Below are 25,917 nucleotides of genomic sequence, written 5' to 3'. Positions count from 1 at the left end.
CTCCCTCTGGTCGGGTTGTGTTGACGACCGGCTCCCGCTGGTCAGGTTGTGTTGACGACCGGCTCCCGCTGGTCAGGTTATGTTGACGACTGGCTCCCTCTGGTCGGGTTGTGTTGACGACTGGCTCACTCTAGTCATTTGTGTGTCTTATTTATTTAATCAAACAGCATGCTTAGAGCATCAGACAAGTTCAGTACATACAGATTTTATATAAACACATGGGGCGCTTGGTAGAAAGAACAGATGACTCTTGGTTGACCAAGATGTATTTTAGTTGGGGACAGCATTAGAACATGATTTTGGGGCTCCCGAGAGGCACAGCGGACACTGCATCTCAGCGCTTGAGGCGCCACTGGATCAAATCCAGGCTGTATCACAACCGGCTGTGATTGGGAGTTCCATAGGGCGGCGCACAATTGGCCCAGCACCGTCCGGTGTAGGCAGTCATTGTAAATAAGAATTTGTTCTTAACCGACTTGCCTAGTTAAATAAAGGTTTACATTTAAATAAATAAGTAAATAGTGTTTCCTGACAAACCATTTTTTACAAATCCGTCAAGGCACCAACTTTGAGAAGGGTGTAAAACAAAGGTTTCAAACCAATTCATGAATGTAATTGCATCTAGGTATGTCTTGCCTTTAATGTAAAGGCATGAAAAAAAATTGGCTGAATATTATACAATGACTTATCAACAGCTCTAATAATTTGCCTCCACAGGAAATCTTCACTGGCAATTCTAGAATATACTATATATCCTAGAAACCTGGTTAAACTATCATTATGACATCATGGATGAATTCTAGAATATACTATATAGCCTAGAAACCTGGTTAAACTATCATTATGACATCATGGATGAATTCTAGAATATACTATATAGCCTAGAAACCTGGTTAAACTATCATTATGACATCATGGATGAATTCTAGAATATACTATATAGCCTAGAAACCTGGTTACACTATCATTATGACATCATGGATGAATTCTATAATATACTATATATCCTAGAAACCTGGTTAAACTATCATTATGACATCATGCATGGCCAGTCCTTGTATTCATAGTGTAGTGAATTCGAGGGGTAGCCCTGAGCTGAACTCAAACCTGGGTCCAGCGACTGTCAAGCCAACACCTAATAACTGTTATGCCAAGATGTCTGAAATTCTTGACTAGGTCCCTAGGTGTTGGGTTACGGTTGCTACAATAGCTTTCTCTATGAATTTGAGAGTGGTTACATTTCTCCAGCCCCATCTCTCAGCTGTTTACCAAACCAAGTCTCTTGGCAGCCATTTTGTTGCTGTTTAAATACTAGGTTGTCCCTTTAAAAAAGCCACACATCAATCAACCAATCTGCAGTTCAACCAATAACAAAGCTGTAATTCCACCACTGTTTTGGTAATAAGATGATGGGGTTGGAGAAATGTAACTAGTAACTAGTCTCAAATTCAGACAGACTATGGATGCAAGGACTGACCATCCATGACGTCAACATTATAGTTTTAACCATGTTGAGGCTGTTGATTTACATTGTTTCTAAACATTGGAGTAAAAAAAAGCTTATTTTGGGATCTGATGGGGTACAACAGTTGAACTAAGCTCATGAGGCATTTGTTATATTCTTCAAGAATCAATGGCTATAAATAAATAATTTAAAAGTCAAAATATGGATGTAGCAATTGTCGATTTCCCCTTTAACACCAAACATCAGTTCAACAACTGCAGAGTTTGTACCTCTGTTTTTAAGACAGTACTTACCAGTGGTATCCACGGCCCGGTTTCTCAAAACCATCTTATGGCTAAGTTCATCTTTAGAACCACTGGATGCCTTAAATTGCGTTTGGGAAATCGGGCCCAGATATCCAGTTTCCTCCTCTTCTTCCTCTTCCGATGTGACCGTAATCTCCCCCTCCGCTTTCATTTCAAAAACTGAATCCTCCTCATCTTTTACTGTAACACCCTCCTCCTCTTTCACTCTGAACGAGTCTTCCTCTTCTTCTTTCCCTGTAACAGCCTCACCCTCTACTTGTTTTTGTATTGTAACATCCTTCTCTTCCTCCTCCTCTTTGACGAGAGCTTCTTTCTCCGTCCAGCAGACCGTCTCTTCTTCAGCAGGAGGAGAGTAATTTAGTGAACTCATGGTCGGAGATGTTAGCTAGCTAGGCTAATGCTAACTTAACCAGCCCGCCAGCTGAATAATAACAACAACACCGTAAATATGAAATGAAATAGGATAACTAACTAACTAGACGACAGAAGTGGGTTTAAAACACAGTGGCTAATCTACACTAAAGCGTCTTCAGAGCTTTATTGGTTCGTCTATTTTGTCGAGCAAGCTACCGAGGTGGCTGAATAACTGTTGCTGCTGCTGAAAGAAGCGTTCCGTCCACTAGATTATACGTCACACTAACAGCATTGCGTTCCGTCCACTAGATTATACGTCACACTAACAGCATTGCCTTATAATCGCACACCGATATCTGCTGACTGGAGTGGGTAACGCTCAGTCTGAACCTCTGACTGCGATGGAGATGTGCGACTTTAAGACAATGACGCTAGTGTGACGTAAAATATATATTATAATGTTCAGACAAAAAGTTAGTGTAGGAAGCATGAGTTTTTACTCACCAGTGTAACAATACAGTGTGGTTAAAGACTTAGTAACTTAGTTGTGTTCACGATCTGGTTCCCTATAAACACAACCAGTTATGTTTTTGAAATATCACATATGTATTAATTTATTTCGGGATTCTGGGTAATCCACAGCAGATTTATGGAGAATTGCTCTGTGGGTGAGTTCAAAATTGAATAGTCCCGGGATAGAAATGTATAAAGTTGACATTACATCATAAAATCCACCTTTTAAATCATACATTAGCAATTTATGTTTTAGGAACTACTGTTGTTGGTTTGGTGTCAAGTGTATAGTCAACAAACAGATTACCGACCATTTCGAATCCCACCACACCTTCTCCGCAATGCAATCTGGTTTCAGAGCTGGTCATGGGTGCACCTCAGCCACGCTCAAGGTCATAAACGATATCGTAACCGCCATCGATAGGAAACAATACTGTGCAGCCGTATTCATTGACCTGGCCAAGGCCTTTGACTCTGTCAATCACCACATCCTCATTGGCAGACTCGACAGCCTTGGTTTCTCTAATGATTGCCTCGCCTGGTTCACCAACTACTTCTCTGATCGAGTTCAGTGTGTCAAATCGGAGGGTCTGTTGTCCGGGCCTCTGGCAGTCTCTATGGGGGTGCCACAGGGTTCAATTCTTGGACCGACTCTCTTCTCTGTTTACATCAATGATGTCGCTCTTGCTGCTGGTGATTCTCTGATCCACCTCTACGCAGACGACACTATTCTGTATACTTCTGGCCCTTCTTTTGACACTGTGTTAACAACCCTCCAGGCGAGCTTCAATGCCATACAACTCTCCTTCCGTGGCCTCCAACTGCTCTTAAATACAAGTAAAACCAAATGCATGCTCTTCAACCGATCACTGCCTGCTCCTGCCCGCCTGTCCAACATCACTACTTTGGACGGCTCTGACTTAGAATATGTGAACACCTACAAATACCTAGGTGTCTGGTTAGACTGTAAACTCTCCTTCCAGACTCACATCAATCATCTCCAATCCAAAGTCAAATCTAGAATTGGCTTCCTATTCCGCAACAAAGCATCCTTTACTCATGCTGCCAAACATACCCTTGTAAAACTGACCATCCTACCAATCCTCGACTTCGGTGATGTCATTTACAAAATAGCCTCCAAAACCCTACTCAATAAATTGGATGCAGTCTATCACAGTGCCATCCGTTTTGTCACCAAAGCCCCATATACTACCCACCACTGCGACCTGTACACTCTCGTTGGCTGGCCCTCGCTTCATACTCGTCGCCAAACCCACTGGTTCCAGGTCATCTACAAGACCCTGCTAGGTAAAGTCCCCCCTTATCTCAGCTCGCTGGTCACCATAGCAGCACCTACCTGTAGCACGCGCTCCAGCAGGTATATCTCTCTAGTCACCCCCAAAACCAATTCTTCCTTTGGACGCCTCTCCTTCCAGTTCTCTGCTGCCAATGACTGGAACGAACTACAAAAATCTCTGAAACTGGAAACACCTATCTCCCTCACTAGCTTTAAGCACCAGCTGTCAGAGCAGCTCATAGATTACTGCACCTGTACATAACCCATCTACAATTTAGCCCAAACAACTACCTCTTTACCTACTGTATTTATTTATTTATTTATTTTGCTCCTTTGCACCCATTATTTCTGTCTCTTCTTTGCACTTTCTTCCACTGCAAACCAACCATTCCATTGTTTTATTTTTATTTTTTATTTTTTTTATTTTTATTTTATTTTATTTTTAGTTTTTATTTTACTTGCTGTGTTGTACTCACTTCGCCTCCATGGCCTTTTATATTTTTATTTATTTATACATATATTTGTTTGCCTTCACCTCCCTTATCTCACCTCACTTGCTCACATTGTATATAGACTTATTTTTTTTTTTTTTTCACTGTATTATTGACTATATGTTTGTTTTACTCCATGTGTAACTATGTGTTGTTGTATGTGTCGAACTGCTTTGCTTTATCTTGGCCAGGTCGCAATTGTAAATGAGAACGTGTTCTCAATTTGCCTACCTGGTTAAATAAAGGTTAAATAAATAAAAATAAAAAGTAAGCCTCTCTTTATATGTTATTTGCCAAATCTCAGTTTTCCATGTGGGTTTTATGCTAAAGTTCCCTCTTTCAAGTTGGTATCTAACTGGAAAATGCATCTTCTTTAGGAGTGCTATTTTTACCCTGTCGACTACTGATCATTCATCCACACTGTGTGTCTCATCAATGCAGGTAATTTATGACAAATGTATAAAGTATATGTTTTATAAACTCATGAACACCAGCCAGTTTATTTGCCCGGTTTTGTTAGTTTAGGTGTATTATACTTCCTCGCCTGTAGAGGGGGACATTGAGTCATTTTCCAGGTTAATTTTATATATTTTGATACTAAAATGGATGACAGTTTATTCTGATGATGTGAATATGAGACACATGGAAACAATTGATTCATTTATTATAGTAAATTAGGAATTAGTAGGAATTGTTAAATCCACTATACGATCACAATGACTTTGATAGACATTTCAATAGTTTTTTTGTTAGTGTATTCTAGGGCAGATTAATGGAGAATTGCTGTGGGAGTGCTATTTATATCCCGTCACTACTGATCATTCATCCAGACTGTGTGTGTCCCATCATTGCAGCTTTGGAAATAAATGAACTATCCATCCATTGCTCCTTCCTGTGTTGACTCACTGACTTGAGAGACCAGGAAGGTCACACTAGCTCGATAGGTTGATATCTAGCTCAAGCTTCACCTCAGGCTTTTCATTAACTGTGTGGTTGTGTTATCTAGTGGGAACCCGTTAGCACGGTAGGCTCTGGTGTCTTCTTGCAGTGGGCTCAAATCAAAAGAGGAAATCAACCTGCTTGCTCCTTTTTGTTTTGTCAACTTTTCGATATGGATGTTATGTTTGATACCGGAGGTATCATTGAATTGAATTGAATCATTGCATTGCAAGCAGTAAACTTTTTTTGTGTTGATGCCTGTATCACTTTATCAGCAGCACGTCATCAATGACGTCTGGAGATTCATTTCATCGAACAACCACCTGATTGGTTTGGTATTGGTCTTGTTCGACACTGCAGGCAACTGACTGATCTACAAATCACCTTACATCACTGCATGCGACTGCTACGTTGTGGGATGTCATCTATAATAATGACATAAAGGTTATGCTGCTACGGTGTGGGACGTCATCTATAATAATGACATTAAGGCTATGCTGCTACGGTGTGGGACGTCATCTATAATAATGACATAAAGGCTATGCTGCTACGGTGTGGGGTGTCATCTATAATAATGACATAAAGGCTATGCTGCTACGGTGTGGGACGTCATCTATAATAATGACATAAAGGCTATACTGCTACGGTGTGGGATGTCATCTATAATAATGACATAAAGGCTATGCTGCTACGGTGTGGGATGTCATCTAAAATAATGACATAAAGGCTATGCTGCTACGGTGTGGGACGTCATATATAATAATGACATAAAGGCTATGCTGCTACGGTGTGGGATGTCATCTATAATAATGACATAAAGGCTATACTGCTACGGTGTGGGATGTCATCTATAATAATGACATAAAGGCTATGCTGCTACGGTGTGGGACGTCATCTATAATAATGACATAAAGGCTATGCTGCTACGGTGTGGGATGTCATCTATAATAATTTATCGGTTCTAAATTCTGTGTTGCTCAAAGCCTTGAGTAATGAACCTATTTTTGAGACTATTGGCTGGAAAGTGTCAATGCTTCAGGAAGCTTTGTTTCACCAAAATGGAATCTATCTATTTTGGATGTTGGGGATTTTCCCTGCCATCATTCTGTATGTCTCTTTTGATCTGCAGTCATGTTTTAGTTGGGTTTTGTTAGTTGGGTTCTAACTGGTCTCCATTAGTTGTGCTCCAGCTTGCTGACCATAGTGTCACGAACCGGCTCGAAGACCGTGACAAAAAGTGAGACAACGTGGAGATAAAGAATAACAAAATAGATTTATTAACTGAAGTAAAGTAAATACAATTAACACTGGTGTGTGTTTAGTCAGTAGTGTAAGTGATTGGTCACGTGTTTACATGTGATAATGAGGGGTGTTGAAAGGTGCCAACGGAAACAACCAAAATCTGTCTGTGTCTGCATGGAGAGAGTCTCCTCAATGACTGGGGAAGAGGTGCATTTATCCTGGGACACACCCGAGCCCAAACAACCAAAATCTGCAGTTAGGTTTGTATGCAGTCTGGTGATATACCAGGGACTATGCATGCAGTTAGGTTTGTATGCAGTCTGGTGATATACCAGGGACTATGCATGCAGTTAAGTTTGTATGCAGTCTGGTGATATACCAGGGACTATGGATGCAGTTAGGTTTGTATGCAGTCTGGTGATATACCAGGGACTGGGGATGTAGGTTTGTATGCAGTCTGGTGATATACCAGGGACTGGGGATGTAGTTATGTTTGTATGCAGTCTGGTGATATACCAGGGACTGGGCATGCAGTTAGGTTTGTATGCAGTCTGGTGATATACCAGGGACTATGGATGCAGTTAGGTTTGTATGCAGTCTGGTGATATACCAGGGACTATGGATGCAGTTAGGTTTGTATGCAGTCTGGTGATATACCAGGGACTATGCATGAAGTTAGGTTTGTATGCAGTCTGGTAATATACCAGGGCCTGGGGATGCAGTTAGGTTTGTATGCAGTCTGGGAGGTTTGTAACTTTTACAACCTTGGCTTACTGCTAGCGCGCTGGCTGACTGACAATAATAATCTTGTAATCTTTATATTTTGGTTTTGGGGGATTTTCATGAAATCATGAGTTCAAACGATTGGTTTAATATGAAGTTATACATTTTAAGTTATTTCTGTTGTAGTTTACATCATAGGGAATAGGCTGGTCCTCCATATTACTTCACACCTGACTTTGGCATTCTTTTGAATTCTGATTGGTTTAATGTAATAAGGTGTAACTTTGCATTGGGACTTAAAACATATATTTCATTTGATATTTTATAAACATACACATACAAATTACAACATCATACAAACATTAACTACATCACACCTGCCCAGACCCACTAGAACACACCTCCATCTCCATTAACTACATCACACCCACTAGAACACACCTCCATCTCCATTAACTACATCACACCTGCCCAGACTCACTAGAACACACCTCCATGTCCATTAACTACATCACACCCACTAGAACACACCTCCATCTCCATTAACTACACCACACCCACTAGAACACACCTCCATCTCCATTTACTACATCACACCTGCCCAGACCCACTAGAACACACCTCCATCTCCATTAACTACATCACACCTGCCCAGACCCACTAGAACACACCTCCATCTCCATTAACTACATCAAACCTGTCCAGACCCACTAGAACACACCTCCATCTCCATTAACTACACCACACCCACTAGAACACACCTCCATCTCCATTTACTACATCACACCTGCCCAGACCCACTAGAACACACCTCCATCTCCATTAACTACATCACACCTGCCCAGACCCACTAGAACACACCTCCATCTCCATTAACTACATCACACCTGCCCAGACCCACTAGAACACACCTCCATCTCCATTAACTACATCACACCTGCCCAGACCCACTAGAACACACCTCCATCTCCATTAACTACATCACACCTGCCCAGACCCACTAGAACACAGCCAGCGCATTCATCAGCACCATTTAATTTATCTTTTTTTGAATTTTGAATTGAATTAACAACAGAGGATTGGTTGATTTCCAGGTTTAATTAAGTATAATATTTAATATTTAATATTTATGAGAAAAGTATCGTCCAACTCTGGGGTATCTCACTGCACCCTCAAATGTCATGTTTTGAAATATACAGACAGACAGATTAAAAGTAATTTTACATTGTATAACTGTACTTCTGACAGCCAACTTTCTAACTCTGCCCATAACTTTATGACATCATAACATTCCCAGAAGGATTATTGAGTCATTGTTAGTTTTACACTGAAGACATGACTCTGCCGTTGTGCTGTAGAATTTGTGAATTTTGTCTCTTGTATAATAAGGGACTCATCATTTGTCCCAACATCAGAGGCCACAGACTTTGATGCAGTTAAAGACTTCCAAAAGTTTTTCCACAGATTGAGATCGACTGAGTTTTTTAAAATGGGGTTTCTCCCTGTGCACCTGCGAATGTAAATCCATTGCTAATGCTCTTCCCATTGATAACCTGAATGACAATTAACTTGTGGTGGTGATGACGGCCTATTGGATGTCCATCGGGATCCCCCAAAAAGAAGACGCTCTGGATTGATCACTGTATTCAGATGTGAAGGAGGAGGTTGATCATCAGGAGTCAGATGTGAAGGAGGAGGTTGATCATTAGGAGTCAGATGTTAAGGAGGAGGTTGATCATCAGGAGTCAGATGTGGAGGAGGAGGTTGATCATCAGGAGTCAGATGTGAAGGAGGAGATTGATCATCAGGAGTCAGATGTGAAGGAGGAGGTTGCTCATCAGGAGTCAGATGTGAAGGAGGAGGTTGACCATCAGGAGTCAGATGTGAAGGAGGAGGTTGATCATCAGGAGTCAGATGTGAAGGAGGAGGTTGATCATCAGGAGTCAGATGTGAAGGAGGAGGTTGATCATCAGGAGTCAGATGTGAAGGAGGAGGTTGATCATCAGGAGTCAGATGTGAAGGAGGAGGTTGATAATCAGGAGTCAGATGTGAAGGAGGAGGTTGATCATCAGGAGTCAGATGTGAAGGAGGAGGTTGACCATCAGGAGTCAGATGTGAAGGAGGAGGTTGATCATCAGGAGTCAGATGTGAAGGAGGAGGTTGATCATCAGGAGTCAGATGTGAAGGAGGAGGTTGATCATCAGGAGTCAGATGTGAAGGAGGAGGTTGTCATCAGGAGTCAGATGTGAACGAGGAGATTGATCATCAGGAGTCAGATGTGAAGGAGGAGGTTGCTCATCAGGAGTCAGATGTGAAGGAGGAGGTTGATCATCAGGAGTCAGATGTGAAGGAGGAGGTTGATCATCAGGAGTCAGATGTGAAGGAGGAGGTTGATCATCAGGAGTCAGATGTGAAGGAGGAGGTTGATCATCAGGAGTCAGATGTGAAGGAGGAGGTTGATCATCAGTGAACCTCTAGGATTGTGGCTGGGCTGGTGTTTCCACTTCCAGCTGGGTATTTTGATACATTGAATGTTGATATTGTGAATCTATGTTATATATTTGTAACTCCTGTTTCATGAAGTGATGTCACTAACTACTGCCCCTATATACACAGTGCATTTGGAAAGCATTCAGACCCCTTCACTTTTTCCACATTTTGTTACGTTACAGCCTTATTCTAAAATGGATTAAATCACCCCCCCCCCCCCTCATCATTCTACACCATGTAGGAGCAGTATAGACCTAGTCTGTTCATTATATACATCTACATGATGTATTGTTACACCATGTAGCAGCAGTATAGACCTAGTCTGTTCATTATATACATCTACATGATGTATTGTTACACCATGTAGGAGCAGTATGGACCTAGTCTGTTCATTATATAAATCTACATTATGTATTGTTAAACCATGTAGGAGCAGTATAGACCTAGTCTGTTCATTATATACATCTACATGATGTATTGTTACACCATGTAGGAGCAGTATAGACCTAGTCTGTTCATTATATACATCTACATGATGTATTGTTACACCACGTAGGATCAGTATAGACCTAGTCTGTTCATTATATACATCTACATGATGTATTGTTACACCATGTAGGATCAGTATAGACCTAGTCTGTTCATTATATACATCTACATGATGTATTGTTACACCATGTAGGAGCAGTATAGACCTAGTCTGTTCATTATATACATCTACATGATGTATTGTTACACCATGTAGGAGCAGTATAGACCTACAGTAGCTAGCTGCTAATTTAGATGTAATATAACTTAATGAAACAGCCTTAAATATGCTATATGGTAAAAAAACAATATTCGCACTAATCAATCAACACATTCCTGTCTTTGTATGTCTCAATATAATAGTATTATTTAATTAAATCCATTTAAAATAATCTTTGTCTGAAAATAAAATATGATCCTCAACTGCGTTTCCCCTCCAGTCAGCAGACGGCGATGTGCGTCTTTCAGGCGACGCTGCCAGCGTGACGTATAATCTAGTGGACGGTTCTTCATAAACAGCTCGTCAACCACCTTGGTAGCTTGCTAGCCAACATAGCCGAAAGATTCAAGCTATTTATACGCTTTCGATGTATATTAGCTACTGTGTTTTCGACACACTGCTTATCTGCGTATCTGCTTAAATCTATTTAATATTACGTTATTTTGTATTAGTCAGCTATAGTAGTTCGCTGGTTAAGTTAGCACTAGCCTAGTCGCTAATGATAGCTTGCTAGCTAACATCCCCGACCATGTGCTCCCTAAACTACTCCCCTCTTGTTAAAGAAGAGGTGATCTGCTGGACGGAGAAAGAAGCTCTGGGGCTGAACATTGACGTGAAAGAGGAGAAGGATATCACAGTGAAACAAGAAGTAGAGGATGAGGGTGTTACAGTGAAAGAAGAAGAGAAAGACGTTTCAGTGAAAGAAGAGGAAGACGCGTTCAGAGTGAAAGAAGATGAAGAGGATGTTGTTGATAAATCGTTTACTGTTGACAGGAGAACAAGAGGAGACAATAGGACGAGGTGGATAATTTTATAATAAGGCCGTTTAATCACATGTAAAGATATCTTAGTAAAATCTTGCAGCAAGGCTCTTTCTGTCTGATTCCTATTGAATCGTCCGGGAAAGAGGTAGTTTCAAGAATTGTACAGTATTATATAGACAACAAGCAAAGTAGGTAGATCTGCGAGTCTGGCCTTCCGATTGGTCGATCTGGGTCTTGGGTAGTCCTGAACAGGCCTGGTGTCCACGTTCCATTGGTTCCTGAGATAGTTCTTTGTCTTGAGCTCCAACCATGTGTTGGGTGTGTTCTGTGGTTATTATGGGGGAGGGGAATTATGTGTGTCTGTAGTTGGTGTCTTAATAAGTCCAGCATATGTCCAAGAGAAATGAGGAGTATGTGTATTTTTGTATAAAATATGGCTTATGTTGAAATGTAGTTATTACTAGTTTCCAGTCTCTATTACAATTTCTTACAAAGTGAAAGAGGAGGATGCAGTTTTTGGTGTGAAAGAGGAGGAGGAGATTACTGTCACATTGGAGGAAGAAGAGGAGGTTCGAGATCCGTTTAACCCCAGTAAGTACCGTCTCTGCAGTCGTTGAACCAATATGCAGTAAAGGGGTTCTACACTTTAATGTTTTTCTGTAGGAATGGCTGAAGCTACACTGTAACGTGTAGAACATCAAGAGTGGACCATCAACAAAACATTAAAAATTGATCAAATGCATCCAATGACACTACCTGAAATACTGTAGTCCTCAATATCTCCTATTAGATTAGCCCAATATGTAGTCTTAAAGGGGCAATCAGCAGTTGTTACATCCATTTTGGGACTTATACATTAATGATATGTACCCATCTGTTTCTTTAAGAAATCACTTATAAATGCCTCATGAGCTTAGTTCAACTGTCGTACCCCATCAGAACCCACAATATAAGCATTTTTTTATTCCAATGTTTATCAGTAAATATCAACAAAGACTGTATATCCTCAACATGATTTATTGATTTAATTGAGTCTCAAGAATTTCTTAAACATTTAACATTTTCATTTAATTCTTTAAAAAAAACGAATTTAGAATAAGTAACGTAACAAAATGTGTAAAAGGGAAGCGGTCTGAACTTAATGAATGCACTAGGGCCCCAACTAAAAAAATCTTGGGTCAACCAAGAATCGTCTTTTCTTTCTACCAACCGATTGGTAGAGATGTTATATGTGTATTTTTCCATATATAGACACAACTATATGTACTGAACTGGTCTGATGCTTTAAGCAGGCTGTTTGATTAAATAATTAAGACACACAAATGACTCGGGAGCCAGAGATCAAGATAGCCTAACCATCAGAAAGAAACTCTTCCTCCTCCCGCTGCTGCTGGCCTTCGTAAATTCTGATGTTATGCTCCTATAGTTTCTGGTAATAGGCTACACCAGCAGTCGTTATGCTCCTATAGTTTCTGGTAATAGGCTACACCAGCAGTCAGCAACCTTTTCCATTTGGAGTGCCAATTTATCTGACCATTTCTACTGATCTGGTGCCAGTTAGGATTTTCATATTCACATTTTACTGGAACAGTTTCATTTAATTTATAATAGTAATAATAATTATAATAGTCTTTATCTCAACATCATTATCTGTGATTAATCTACATTCTATCTAAATGAAAATTATAAAAATGTAAAAGTAACTTTTATTGCCGTTGCCAACTATGTAAAAATAGCCTACATGAAACCAACAAACAAAAACATTTGCAGGCTGCAGGTAGAAAATATCCCGATTTAAAAAGAAATATCCTATAAATCACATTGGCTGCACATGGCCTGTCAACAATGAACTTGAAACATTCTATCAGCTATCAACTGGGTCGGCTGAAACTTGCAACATTGTATAAAATATTCTGGGCCCTCAGTTTCCCGTGCCAGTGAGTTCTGGACAGACACAGCTGTCGTCTATTTGTGCAAAGGATAAGAAGTAATCAGGTATTTTATAACATTTCCACTGGATCAGAGCATTACATTTTTCCCTTTAATGCTGAGTGGTTATCGAAAGGTCGAAAGCTGGAAATAATTTACAAATACTTTGAGCAACTATTGTCATTCGTAATGGATTCTAATAAGACTTTGTTTACCTGCTGTTTGAGGTGAAGAAAAAATTAGTTGGAGAAGTTGAATAATTTTTTTGTTGAGAAGCTCCACAACTCATTAGTGGTGGTGCGTTAAGACAATCAGAAATACAATCAGACATCCCCAAATAGGCACATTTATAGGCCTACATTTGTGCTCAGTCCAGGTTGACTAGTCCTACTTCTATATGTGTAATCAGGTGTGCGTCCTTACTCAACACTGACAGGAGTGTTTCAAACAAAAGACAATGAATAAATTGACAAAAATTGACAAAACTGACGCATCTTGCGGGGTCAGGTCTGTGTGATCTGCCATGGGCTGTTTCATTTAGTATTTGTTTGGGTCGGTTGGGGAATGATTGTATTTCCCCATAGTATGTTCTACCGAAGTTGACCGACTGAAAGGGAGTGTAACTTTGATTATAATTACACTTCCCTGAAGGAGGGAAACGAGGTATAACACCTGTTTGGCCACACGCCTTCCTGGGTCGGTGAAGAGCGGTATTAAATTGAAGGATTAAATCCAAACCTCACGTTCATCACCTGTGGAAGGCTGGGCTTCCAGCGAGGCGTGAATTTGTGATAGTTTGTTGTACCTAGTTTCCCTCCTTCAGGGAACAGTAGTTATAGTCATAACGTTACGCTTGTCATATGTTGAACTTCAACTTAAATACGGGATCTTGCTGTCGGACAGTTTTTTTGTATTCTGAAATGCACTCGAACTACGTCACATTTAGTGTCTCTTTATGTTACGCTGAGAAAACAGTTTTCATGGGCACAGAAACACTAAATAATTTCAGAGTTTGCTAAATCCAATGGTTTTTAACAGAGTCATCTTGTAATCCAAGACGGCAACCCGCCTCACCCATTATGATACGGATCTGCAATTTTTTTTTGACCTTATAGCTAGAACCTCCATCAGCAGCTAGCCATCAGAAGCTAATTAGCTACTAGCTATTTAGTCATTGTTAGCCACTGCTAGCGGCCTTTACCTTTTTAGCTCAGACACCAGCCGCTTTTAGCCTGGATAATACCTGCCAGTCTGCACAGCGCGATATCAACCCTGAGCATATCGGACTGTTTTTCTCCACTACATCACCGTATTCCTGCCGTAAGCTCTGGACCATTACACCGGATAATCGCAGCTAGCTAGCTGCCACTGAGTGGCCCAGCCCCGAAGCTAGCCTTGAGCCAGGCCCATCTCCCGGCCTGCTCAGTGGACCCTATGATCACTCAGCTACACAGCTGATGTCTCCCAGACTCTTCACTAAGACGACTAGAAGCCACTACATCACCGGATTCCTGCCGTAAGCTCTGGACCTTTGCACCGGATTGGCTATAGTGGCTAACGCCCTTGTCCCGAAGCTAGCACCAGTTAGCCTCGAGCCAGGTGCATCTCCCGGCTAGCAAACAAAATTTCTCCAGCTACAATACCTCTTTTGCCAGTTGGCCTGGACCCTTTGTCGACACAGAGCCCCGCCGATCCATCACGACTGGTCTGCCAACGCAATTCCGTCAGATGTGCCCTCAACCGGCCTTTGCCAGACGTCGGTGACACCCTTGTCCCGAAGCTAGCACTAGTTAGCCTCGACCCAGGCGCGGCTCCCGGCTAGCATAGTAACGACTACCTAACGGCTTCCCTGGTTCATATATTGCTGTTCACTGGTTCATATATTGCTGTTCACTGGACCCTATGATCACTTGGCTACATAGCTGATGCCTGCTGGACTGTTCATTAAAACCTTTTCTCAATAGGGGGTGCTGTTTTCACTTTGTAAAAATTTCGTTCCCAAACTGCCTCGTACTCAATTCTTGCTCGTACAATATGCATATTATTATTACTATTGGATAGAAAACACTCTTCTACTTTCTAAAACCGTTTGAATTATATCTGTGAGTAAAACAGAACTCATTTTGCAGCAAACTTCCTGACAGGAAGTGAGAAATCTGAAATCAGGCAGTCTGTTCTAGGGTCAGTTTATTAATTTGCATGTGTTCTATTGGTCGACATGCACTGCGTACGCCTTACACTAGATGTCAACAGGCAGGGAGAGAAGAAATGGAGTGTATAACTTGATCTGAGGTTGAATAAGAGCTCTTGGCATGACGTGACACCAATTTCCTGTTTTCTGGAACGCGCGAGAAGGGACCGGGTATTGCCTTCTGAAAAGCTGTCGTTATAGACGGCTAATATCTCCGGCTTTGATTTTATTTCATAAATGTGACTATCATCGTAAAGTATGTTTTTTCAATATAGTTTTATTAGATTATTGACATTTTTTCGGGACGTTAGGCGTGTTGCGTTGTCTGCGTTTGTTGACGATGGAGAGCTTCGCGCCACTTCGCTAGTGTGCTTGCTAATTCAAGAGGGGAAAATGTCATTCTAAAACCAAACAAAGATTGTTCCCATTCCCGTCACATCATCATTTATCACTCCAGTGTTCATTTGCTAAATTGTAATTACTTCGCTACTATGGCCTATTTATTGCCTTACCTTCGTACTCCATTTGCACACACTGTATATAGATTTTTCTATGGTGTTATTGACTGTACGTTTGTTTATGTGTAACTCTGTTTTTGTCACACTGCTTTGCTTTATCTTGGCCAGGTTGCAGTTGTAAATGAGAACTTGTTCTCAACTGGCTGACCTGGTTGAGAACAAAGGTTAAAGGTTAAGTAAATAAAGGTTAAGTAAATATAAAATTATAATACAAAAAATGTAGCAGCAGTATAGACCTAGTCTGTTCATTATATACATGATGTATTGTTACACCATGTAGGAGCAGTATAGACCTAGTCTGTTCATTATATACATCTAGATGATGTATTGTTACACCATGTAGGAGCAGTATAGACCTAGTCTGTTCATTATATACATCTACATGATGTATTGTTACACCGTGTAGGAGCAGTATAGACCTACAGTAGCTAGCTACTTATTTAGATGTAGTATAACTTAATGAAACTGCCTTAAATATGCTGTGGTAAACATTTTTTATTCTCACTAATCAATCAACACATTCCTGTCTTTGTATGTCTCAATATAATGGTATTATTTAATTAAATCCATTTAAAATAATCTTTTGTCGGAAAATAAAATATGATCCTCAACTGCGTTTCCCCTCCAGTCAGCAGACGGCGATGTGCGTCTTTCAGGCGACGCTGCCAGCGTGACGTATAACCTAGTGGACGGTTCTTCATAAACAGCTCGTCAACCACCTCGGTAGCTTGCTAGCCAACACAGCCGAAAGATTCAAGCTATTTGTACGCTTTCGGTGTATATTAGCTACTGTGTTTTTGACACACTTCTGTCGTATCAACTTGTTAACCTATTTAATTTAATATTACGTTATTTTGTATTAGTCAGCTATAGTAGCTGGCTGGTTTAGTTAGCACTAGCCTAGTCGCTAATGATAGCTAGCTAGCTAACATCCCCGAACATGAGCTCCCTAAACATCCCCCCTCCTGTTAAAGAAGAGGAGAAAGGAGGTCTGTGGCTGAACGTTGACGTGAAAGAGGTGAAGGAAGAAGAGGATGTCACAGTAAAACAAGAAGTAGAGGGTGAGGCTGTTACAGTGAAAGAAGAAGAGAAAGACGTTACAGTAAAAGAGGAGGAAGACGCGTTCAGAGTCAAAGAGGAGGAGGATGTTACAGTGAAAGAAGAGGAGGATGAGGAGGATGAGGGAGAGATGACTGTCACATTGGAGGAAGAAGAGGAGGTTGGAGATCTGTTTAACACCAGTACCGTCTGCAGTCGTTGAACCAATATGCAGTAAAGGGGTTCTACACTTTAATGTTATTCTGTACGAATGGCTGAAGCTACACTGTAATGTGTAGAACATCAAGAGTGGACCATCAACAAAACGTTAACAATTGATCAAATGCATCCAATGACAATGCCTGAAATACTGTAGTCCTCTATCTCCTATTAGATTAGCCCAATATGTAGTCTTAAAGGGGCAATCAGCAGTTGTTACATCCATTTTGGGACGTATACATTAATGATATGTACCCATTGTTTCTTGAAGAATTCCCTTATAAATGCCTCATGAGCTTAGTTCAACTGTCGTACCCCATCAGAACCCAAAATATGAGCTTTATTTACTCCAATGTTTGTCAGTAAATATAAACAAACACTGTATATCCTCAAAACATGGTTAAAACTATAATGTTGATATCATGGATGGTTGCATTTCTCCATCCCCATCCCTCAGCTTTTTACCGAAACAGGCAGGGAGTACGCTTTGTTATTGTTTCTACTGCTGATTGCTGCCCCCGTTACTCCTCAGGGTCCACGGACTGTATGTTATTTTCAGAGGTAGACTGGCTCTGGCAGCTAAAATTGTCAAATATTCCATCTAAATGTGAATCCATTCTCAATTGCGATACATTTCTAGAAACATAAATCGCTGTACTTTCATATCAATTCAGAATAATTTCACACAATACTTTCATATCACATCAAAATAAGTAACCAGTCGCAATACCCCAAACGGTAAACCAAATTCGTTTCTCGTAATTTCACCTTCCTTTAGGCTTCTTTTTCTTCTTTGGACTTTATATGGCGGTTGGAAACCAACTTTAAGGTGCATTACCACCATCAACTGGACTGGAGTGTGGACCTCAGTTCATCTTTCAATCACCCACGTGGGTATATACCAAGACAGTCATGAAGAGGGCACAACAAAACCTTTTCCCCCTCAGGAGATTGAAAAGATTTATAATGGGTCCCCAGATCCTCAAAAGGTAATACACTGGACTGGGTGACTGGAGTCTCTGACAATTTTGTGGGCTTTCCTCTGACACCGCCTATTATATAGGTCCTGGATGGCAGGAAGCTTGGACACAGTGATGTACTGGGCCGTTCGCACTATATAGACTGTTTTCTCTGCTACCGCACGGCATTTGGTACCGCAGCGCCAAGTCTTGAACCAAAAGCCTTCTCAACAGCTTCTACCCCCAAGCCATAAGACTGCTGAACAATTCATAAAATCACCACCGGACAATTTACATTGACCCCCCCCCCCCCCCTTTTGTGCACTGCTGCTACTCACTGGTTGTTTGTTACCTGTGCATAGTCACTACACTCCCCTACCTTCATGTACAGATTACCTCAACTAGCCTGTAACCCCGCACACTGACTCGGTACCGGTGCCCCCTGTATATAGCCTCCACACTGACTCAGTACCGGTGCCCCCTGTATATAGCCTCCACACTGACTCTGTACCGGTGCCCCCTGTATATAGCCTCCACACTGACTCGGTACCGGTGCCCCCTGTATATAGCCTCCACACTGACTCGGTACCGGTGCCCCCTGTATATAACCTCCACACTGACTCAGTACCGGTGCCCCCTGTATATACCCTCCACACTGACTCTGTACCGGTACCCCCTGTATATAGCCTCCACACTGACTCAGTACCGGTGCCCCCTGTATATAGCCTCGTTATTGTTATTCTCATTGTGTTACTTTTTATTATTACTTTTTATTTTAGTCTAGTTGGTAAACGTTTTTCTTCTTCTTGAACTGCACTGTTGGTTAAGGGCTTGTAAGTAAAGCATTTCACTGTAAAGTCTAAGTTGGTGTCTTGATGGTGTTTTTTTTTTACCTATGACTGGTTGATAGGGGAAACCTCCATGCTTATTATAGAAAAAGTAATTAGGGGAAAACTATTTAGTAAACTGAAATTAAACAGCAAACCTGTTTGAAAAATTACAACTATTCCAAAACTATCTTTGACTCAAACTAAAATAGCCTAAAATAATAACCAGCATGAATTATGTTCAGTTTGAATAATTTATATCTTAACTTTGGGCAAAAATATAATATTTTTTATGTGGTTTTAAAGCTTCTGAACCTGGTGGCTGGTAAATGCTGCCATGGGATGGCAATGTTTCAAATAGAACTAGCTTGTGTATCACTATCACCTGCTATCACCAGAAATACTTTAAGAAATGAGGATATTGGAAACTCCTTTCAATTTGTATTAACAGCTTAAAGAAAATAACATTGGCATGAATTACCCTCCGTGAACAAGATGCACAACAATACAAATATTTTTAGAGATAATTTACTTGTTCTCTGTAATATCGAAAAGCTTTGCAATCGTGACATTACGTACTTTCAAGGAAAATAGGCATGTTTCTCGACTCATACCCTGACTTTAAAAAGAGATTTAGTGAGAATTAGCTTAGGAACTGCGTGTCACAGCATGACAATGTGAACGCGATTGGTCGACCGTCTCTTGGACGGGCGTTATATACGCTTTGACATTTTCTGGAATAGTTTTTATTTGAAAAAGTTTTTGTTAACTTGCCTGCCTATTGAATTTGGAATGCACTGTACTGTTCATCTCTGAAACTCACTGAGATAATTCCTTTGATCCAGCAGTAGCAATACAGGGATATAACATCTACAGAAAAGACAGGAATGCTTATGGGGGAGGTGGTGCTGTATACAGTGCATTCGGAAAGTAGTCAGACCCCTTGACTTTTTCCACATTTTGTTCCGTTAAAGCCTTAAAAACATCTCCACAGCATCATCCGTAGGGATGGTACCAGGGTTCCTCCAGACGTGACTCTTGGCATTCAGGCCAAAGAGTTCCATCTTGGTTTCATCAAGCCAGCAAATATTGTTTCTCATGGTCTCATGGTCTGAGAGTCCTTAAGGTGCCTTTTGGCAAACTCCAAGCAGGCTGTCATGTGCCTTTTACTGAGGAGTGGTTTCCATCTGGCCACTCTACCTTAAAGGTCTGATTGGTGGAGTGCTGAAGAGATGGTTGTCCTTCTGGAAGGTTCTTGCATCTCCACAGAGGATCTCTGGAGCTCTGTCAGAGTGACCATCAGGTTTTTGGTCACCTCCCTGACCAAGGCCCTTCTGTCCAAACTGAGCGATTGGGGGAGGTGACCAGCTCTAGGCAGAGTATTCCATTTAAAAATAATGGAGGCCACTGAGTTCTTGGGGACCTTCAATGCTGCAGAATTTTTTTTGGTAGCCTTACCCAGATCTGTGCCTTGACACAATCCTATCTAGGACCTCTAGGGACAGTTCCTTCGACCTCATGGCTTGGTTTTCGCTCTGACATGCATTGTCATTTGTGGGACCATATATAAACAGGTGTGTGCCTTCCAAATCATATCCAATCAATTTAATTTACCACAGGTGGACTCTGAACAAGTTGTAGATACATCTCAAGGATGATTAATGGAAACAAGATGCACCTGAAAGCAATTTCGAGTCTCATAGCAAAGGGTCTGAATACTTATGTAAATAAGGTATTTCTGTTTATTATCTGTTGTCATTATGGGCTATTGATGACACCCCTCTGAAACAAGATAACCATCAGAAAAACCTCTTCCTTAGCCTACTCCTCCCGCTGCTGCTGGCCTTCGTAAATTCTGATGTTATAGTCCTATGGTTTCTGGTAATAGGCTACACCAGCAGTCGGCAACCTTTTTCCATTTGGTACGCTAATTTATCTGACCATTTCTACTGATCTGGTGCCAGTTATGATTTTCATATTCACATTTTACTGGAACAGTTTAATTTATAGTAGTCTTTGTATCTCAACATAATTCTCTGTGGTTAATCTACATTCTATTTAAATTAAAATTATAAATACCATTTTTTATTGCCATTGCTAAGTTTTTTAAAATAACCTACATAAAGCCCAAACATTTTATCGTTGTGGCCTGCAGGTACAAAATATCCTGATTAAAAATAAATATCTTATAAATCACATTGGCTACGCATGGCCTGTCTACAACGAACTTTAAACATTGTATCAACTATCAACTGGGTCGGCTGAAACTCCTGTTGTTCTTATTTTCCCCAATTAAGTTGGAAAAATAGGATGATCGAGCAGCAGTGAGGGCTCTTCGATACTGCACGATACTGTCTTTCCAAGCTAGTCCGAAGACTTCCAGTTTGTTGTGGCGCCATTTCCGTTCCAATTGCCTGGAAGCTTGCTTCAGAGCTCGGGTATTTTCTGTATACCAGGGAGCTAGTTTCTTATGACAAATGTTTTTAGTTTTTAGGGGTGCGACTGCATCTAGAGTATTGCGCAAGGTTAAATTGAGTTCCTCAATTAGGTGGTTACCTGATTTTTGTCCTCTGACGTCCTTGGGTAAGCAGAGGGAGTCTGGAAGGGCATCGAGGAATCTTTGGGTTGTCTGAGAATGTATAGCATGACTTTTGATGCTCCTTGGTTGGGGTCTGAGCAGATTATTTGTTGCGATTGCAAACGTAATAAAATGGTGGTCCGATAGTCCAGGATTATGAGGAGATCCACAACATTTATTCCATGAGACAAAACTAGGTCCAGAGTATGACTGGGGAAGTGACTAGGTCCGGAGACATGTTGGACAAAACCCACTGAGTCGATGATGGCTCCGAAAGCCTTTTGGAGTGGGACTGTGGACTTTTCCATGTGAATATTAAAGTCACAAAAAATTTGAATATTATCTGCCATGACTACAAGGTCCAATAGGAATTCAGGGAACTCAGTGAGGAACGCTGTATACGGACCAGGAGGCCAGTAAACAGTAACTATAAAAAGTGATTGAGTAGGCTGCATAGATTTCATGACTAGAAGCTCAAAAGACGAACTTTTTTTATTTTTTGTAAATTTAAATTTGCTATCGTAAATGTTAGCAACACCTCCGCCTTTGCGGGATGCGCGGGGGATATGGTCACTAGTGTAACCAGGAGGTGAGTCCTCATTTAACACAGTAAATTCATCAGGCTTAAGCCATGTTTCAGTCAGGCCAATCACATCAAGATTATGATCAGTGATTAGTTCATTGACTATAACTGCCTTTGAAGTGAGGGATCTAACATTAAGTAGCCCTATTTTGAGATGTGAGGTATCACAATCGCTTTAAATAATGGCAGGAATGGAGGAGGTCTTTATTCTAGTGAGATTGCTAAGGCGAACACCGCCATGTTTAGTTTTGCCCAACCTAGGTCGAGGCACAGACACGGTCTCAATGGGGATAGCTGAGCTGACTACACTGACTGTGCTAGTGGCTATCGGTTTCCTCATTAGCAGGGAGGAGTTTCTGCATTGAAATTATGTGTCCATCGCCCTCGTGCCTCAATTTTATTAAACACAGTAAGGGGCCTATATTGGAGTCCAAAGGTTGTCTGGCACACTGCTTAGGATTTCAACAACATGAATAACTTATTTCTAGTCTACAATCATCGATGTTACTACTAATGTGAAAACAAGACAAAATATGACTATTGTTGCTCATTTTAAGACAATTGTCAAATAATTTGAACATTTATTACAGACGTTAATTGTTGTACAACATCATGGCTACTCTATTGGCATCACCTTTTACAGTGAATTTCTGCTGTTGTTGGCCTTTAACCATCGGTCACACTTTGTCGTTCACACAGGAGAGAGACGTGACTATTGTGGATCCTTTGCGGAGCCTCAACAACCTCATGATGCTGACGAGGCAGAGAAGAGTCTCTCCGGGTCAGAACACCTCAAGAAACACCAGCAGAGATCCACAGGGAAGAAACCTCACTGCTGCTCTGACTGTGGGAAGAGAATCACCTCATCAGGCATTCATCAGAGAATACACACAGGAGAGAAACCTTATAGCTGTACTCAATGTGGGATGAGTTTTACTACATCTAGCCATCTTACTGTACACCAGAGAACACACACAGGAGAGAAACCTTATATCTGTGATCAATGTGGGAAGCGTTTTGTTCAATCTAGTGATCTGACAGTGCACCAAAGAATACACACAGGAGAGAAATCCTATAGCTGTGATCAATGTGGAAAGAGTTTTATTACATCTAACATTCTGACTCGACACCAGAGAAGACACACAGGAGAGAAACCTTATAGCTGTGCTCAATGTGGTAAGAGTTTTACTGAATCTAGCCATCTGACTGTACACCAGAGAACACACACAGGAGATAAACCGTATAGCTGTGGTCAATGTGGGAAGAGTTTTACTACATCTAGCCATCTGACTGTACACCAGAGAACACACACAGGAGAGAAACCGTATAGTTGTGGTCAATGTGGGAAGAGTTTTGGTCAATCTGGCCATCTGACAGTGCACCAAAGAAGACACACAGAAGAGAAACCCTATAGCTGTGATCAATGTGGGAAGAGTTTTATTACATCTAACATTCTGACTCGACACCAGAGAACACACACAGGAGAGAAATCTCATAGCTGTGACCAGAGATAATCTGATAAAAGATCTCTGATCAAATATCAGAAAATACATGAAGGAGTTGTTTCATGATATCAATGAATTACTGTCACAATGTAGAATGTTTTAACATTGTAGTAGGAGTATTTTAATAATGTCACAATGTAGAAGCCTAAATGTTTGCCCCCTGTTCTATTGATTTCAACATGATATGGATATTATCCTCAGGGGGAAAATCTTTAACAAAAAATGACTAACACAAAAAAAGCTGTGTTACATTTACCACATTGGTGACCCACTTGAATCAAAATGCAACACTTCAAAATGTAGGGAGCTGTTTTATACAAGTTGTCCTCTAACCAGGGATGTACACATTACTCCCAGATTCCGTGTGTTTTTTTGTTGTTGTTAGTTTCAACAGCACGTACAACCTAATTCCCCCCCTAATCGATATCAGTGATTTATTGCTACTTGTCAAAACAACAGCGTTTTTGGTGCTTGTGCAGTTTTATAAGGACCTTGTTTTAAAAAATACAATTATTGTGGCAGATGTTTGTGTATATACCACATGTTCGGTTTTCAATTGATCCCAAACTGTTTCTGCATATTGGTTATTGATTTGGACACATTAAAACTGTGTTTTGACATTGGGCTATCCCAACTAGCAAAATGTAATTGAAAAGACGTTGAAAATAATACTATGCAATCAAATATTTCATATTTACATTTCATGTAACATTTAGTAATGATATTTATTCATGCAACCAACTGACAATTTTTGGGTACAATTATATTGACATTGTTGCCCTGTTTTTAGAATATCAGGGTTAATTCTCTCATGTGCCAACCCAAATGTACTAGAGCATGACATTGGGTACTGGGGCCCCGATCCAACAACATGCCTCTCTTGAAAAGAGAGAGAAGCTCTGCAGTGAGGTGGAAAGTTACTACGTTGCCATGGATCACAGTTTATTTTTACTGCACGTTTTTCCGTATTGGAGATGTGTTTTGTTTGGGCTCGTTCCAAGGGGACGAGAGTTCTAGAAGCTAGTGAGTTTTAGGAAGACGAGAGTTCTAGAAGCTAGTGAGTTTTAGGAAGACGAGAGTTCTAGAAGCTAGTGAGTTTTAGGAAGACTAGAGTTCTAGAAGCTAGTGAGTTTTAGGAAGACGAGAGTTCTAGAAGCTAGTGGGTTTTAGGAAGACGAGAGTTCTAGAAGCTATCGGAAAAAAAATCTTTGTAGGAATAATAAAAAATAAATATTGTTTTTAATTGTTGTTGCCAGTAGACAGACACCATGTTTATATTGGTGACGGTGAAGCATTGTAGTTGATTATAATGTGAAATGGAAGTTGTTTTCTGTTGTTGGTGAGCAAACTCTTAAGGTGTTAGTTAGTCTTTGGTTTTTCCATTTATGTTTTGAGGTTGGACTTTAGCAAGTCTAGCTCGTTAGCACGTATAGCTCAGCACGTTAGCAGCACGTATAGCTCGTTAGCACGTATAGCTCGTTAGCACGTATAGCTCGTTAGCACGTAGGACGCACTGATTGGTGTCACCTCGTTAGTCAGTATGTGTTACACCTGTGCTGGCTTGTCCATCTCGTTAGTGGGAAGGTGTTTCACCTGAGCTGGTCCAGGTTCTATTTAAGAGTGTCTGGCCCAGTGCTCCAGTTGTCTTGATAGATGTGGAGAGTCAACACCTTTAGTTGCTCCACCTTTTTGGTTTGCTTCCTGTCTTTTAAGTTTGGTGTGGGTTTTTCTTTTGTTTGCCTCTTCTTGGGCAGATTTAGTGGGTCTCATGGTGGGTGTCTTTTAGGTCCCAGTTGTTGTTACTAGTCAACTTTCATTGGACACCCCATAGTGACTTTCAGAGCCCATCCTAAAAAAACAAGCTCATATTTTTGGATTGGATATCTTAATATTTGAATCAATGGCATTTCCTTAGTATGCTCATTAGTCTTTAAGTTGGTATTATTGTTTTTTATCCTCTTATGTTTGTGTACTAAATATTCCTGTTTATTTTCATTGTTTTTTCCTGAGAAGCCATTGTGTTGCATCCATGTCTGAAATGTGCTGTATAAATAAAGCTTGATTTGATTTCAACAAATGAATCCAATGACTGACCAATCAACAGACTCTTGGTCCATCTTAGTATGAAAAACAGTATCACTTTTCCAGCCTGATGAAGGTGTGGTGGAGTGGTAAACACCACCCCCGGCTCTACCAGGGGCTTGAGGTGGTCTCCCACAGCTCTGCTGGTGGAGTGGTA

General features: G+C 40.8%; 2 protein-coding genes across 4 annotated transcripts in view; both read left to right on the top strand.

Moving 5' to 3' along the window:
• Nucleotides 1–25,917, top strand: part of LOC139548897 (zinc finger protein 180-like) — a 324,124-nt gene that overhangs the window by 10,001 nt on the left and 288,206 nt on the right. The window lies entirely within an intron of this gene.
• On the top strand, nt 17,150–25,109 carry LOC139549704 (zinc finger protein 180-like). Its single transcript, XM_071360400.1, has 2 exons — nt 17,150–17,210; nt 22,873–25,109. The coding sequence occupies exons 1-2, from the start codon at nt 17,159–17,161 to the stop codon at nt 23,685–23,687; spliced, it is 867 nt and encodes a 288-aa protein (XP_071216501.1). The 5' UTR covers nt 17,150–17,158; the 3' UTR covers nt 23,688–25,109.

Source organism: Salvelinus alpinus, chromosome 2 (assembly GCF_045679555.1).
Source record: "Salvelinus alpinus chromosome 2, SLU_Salpinus.1, whole genome shotgun sequence".
NCBI classification, from domain to species: Eukaryota; Metazoa; Chordata; class Actinopteri; order Salmoniformes; family Salmonidae; genus Salvelinus; species Salvelinus alpinus.
The sequence above is the reverse complement of the archived record's forward strand: the minus strand, read 5'-3'. Positions and strand labels throughout refer to the sequence as shown.

Excerpts from the sequence above, each read along its gene's own strand:
- LOC139549704 (XM_071360400.1), top strand. The coding sequence starts at position 17,159 with ATGACTGTCACATTGGAGGAAGAAGAGGAGGTTGGAGATCTGTTTAAC. Across the intron at positions 17,211-22,872 it reads TGGAGATCTGTTTAACACCA|GAGAGAGACGTGACTATTGT; the intron begins GTACCGTCTGCA and ends TCGTTCACACAG.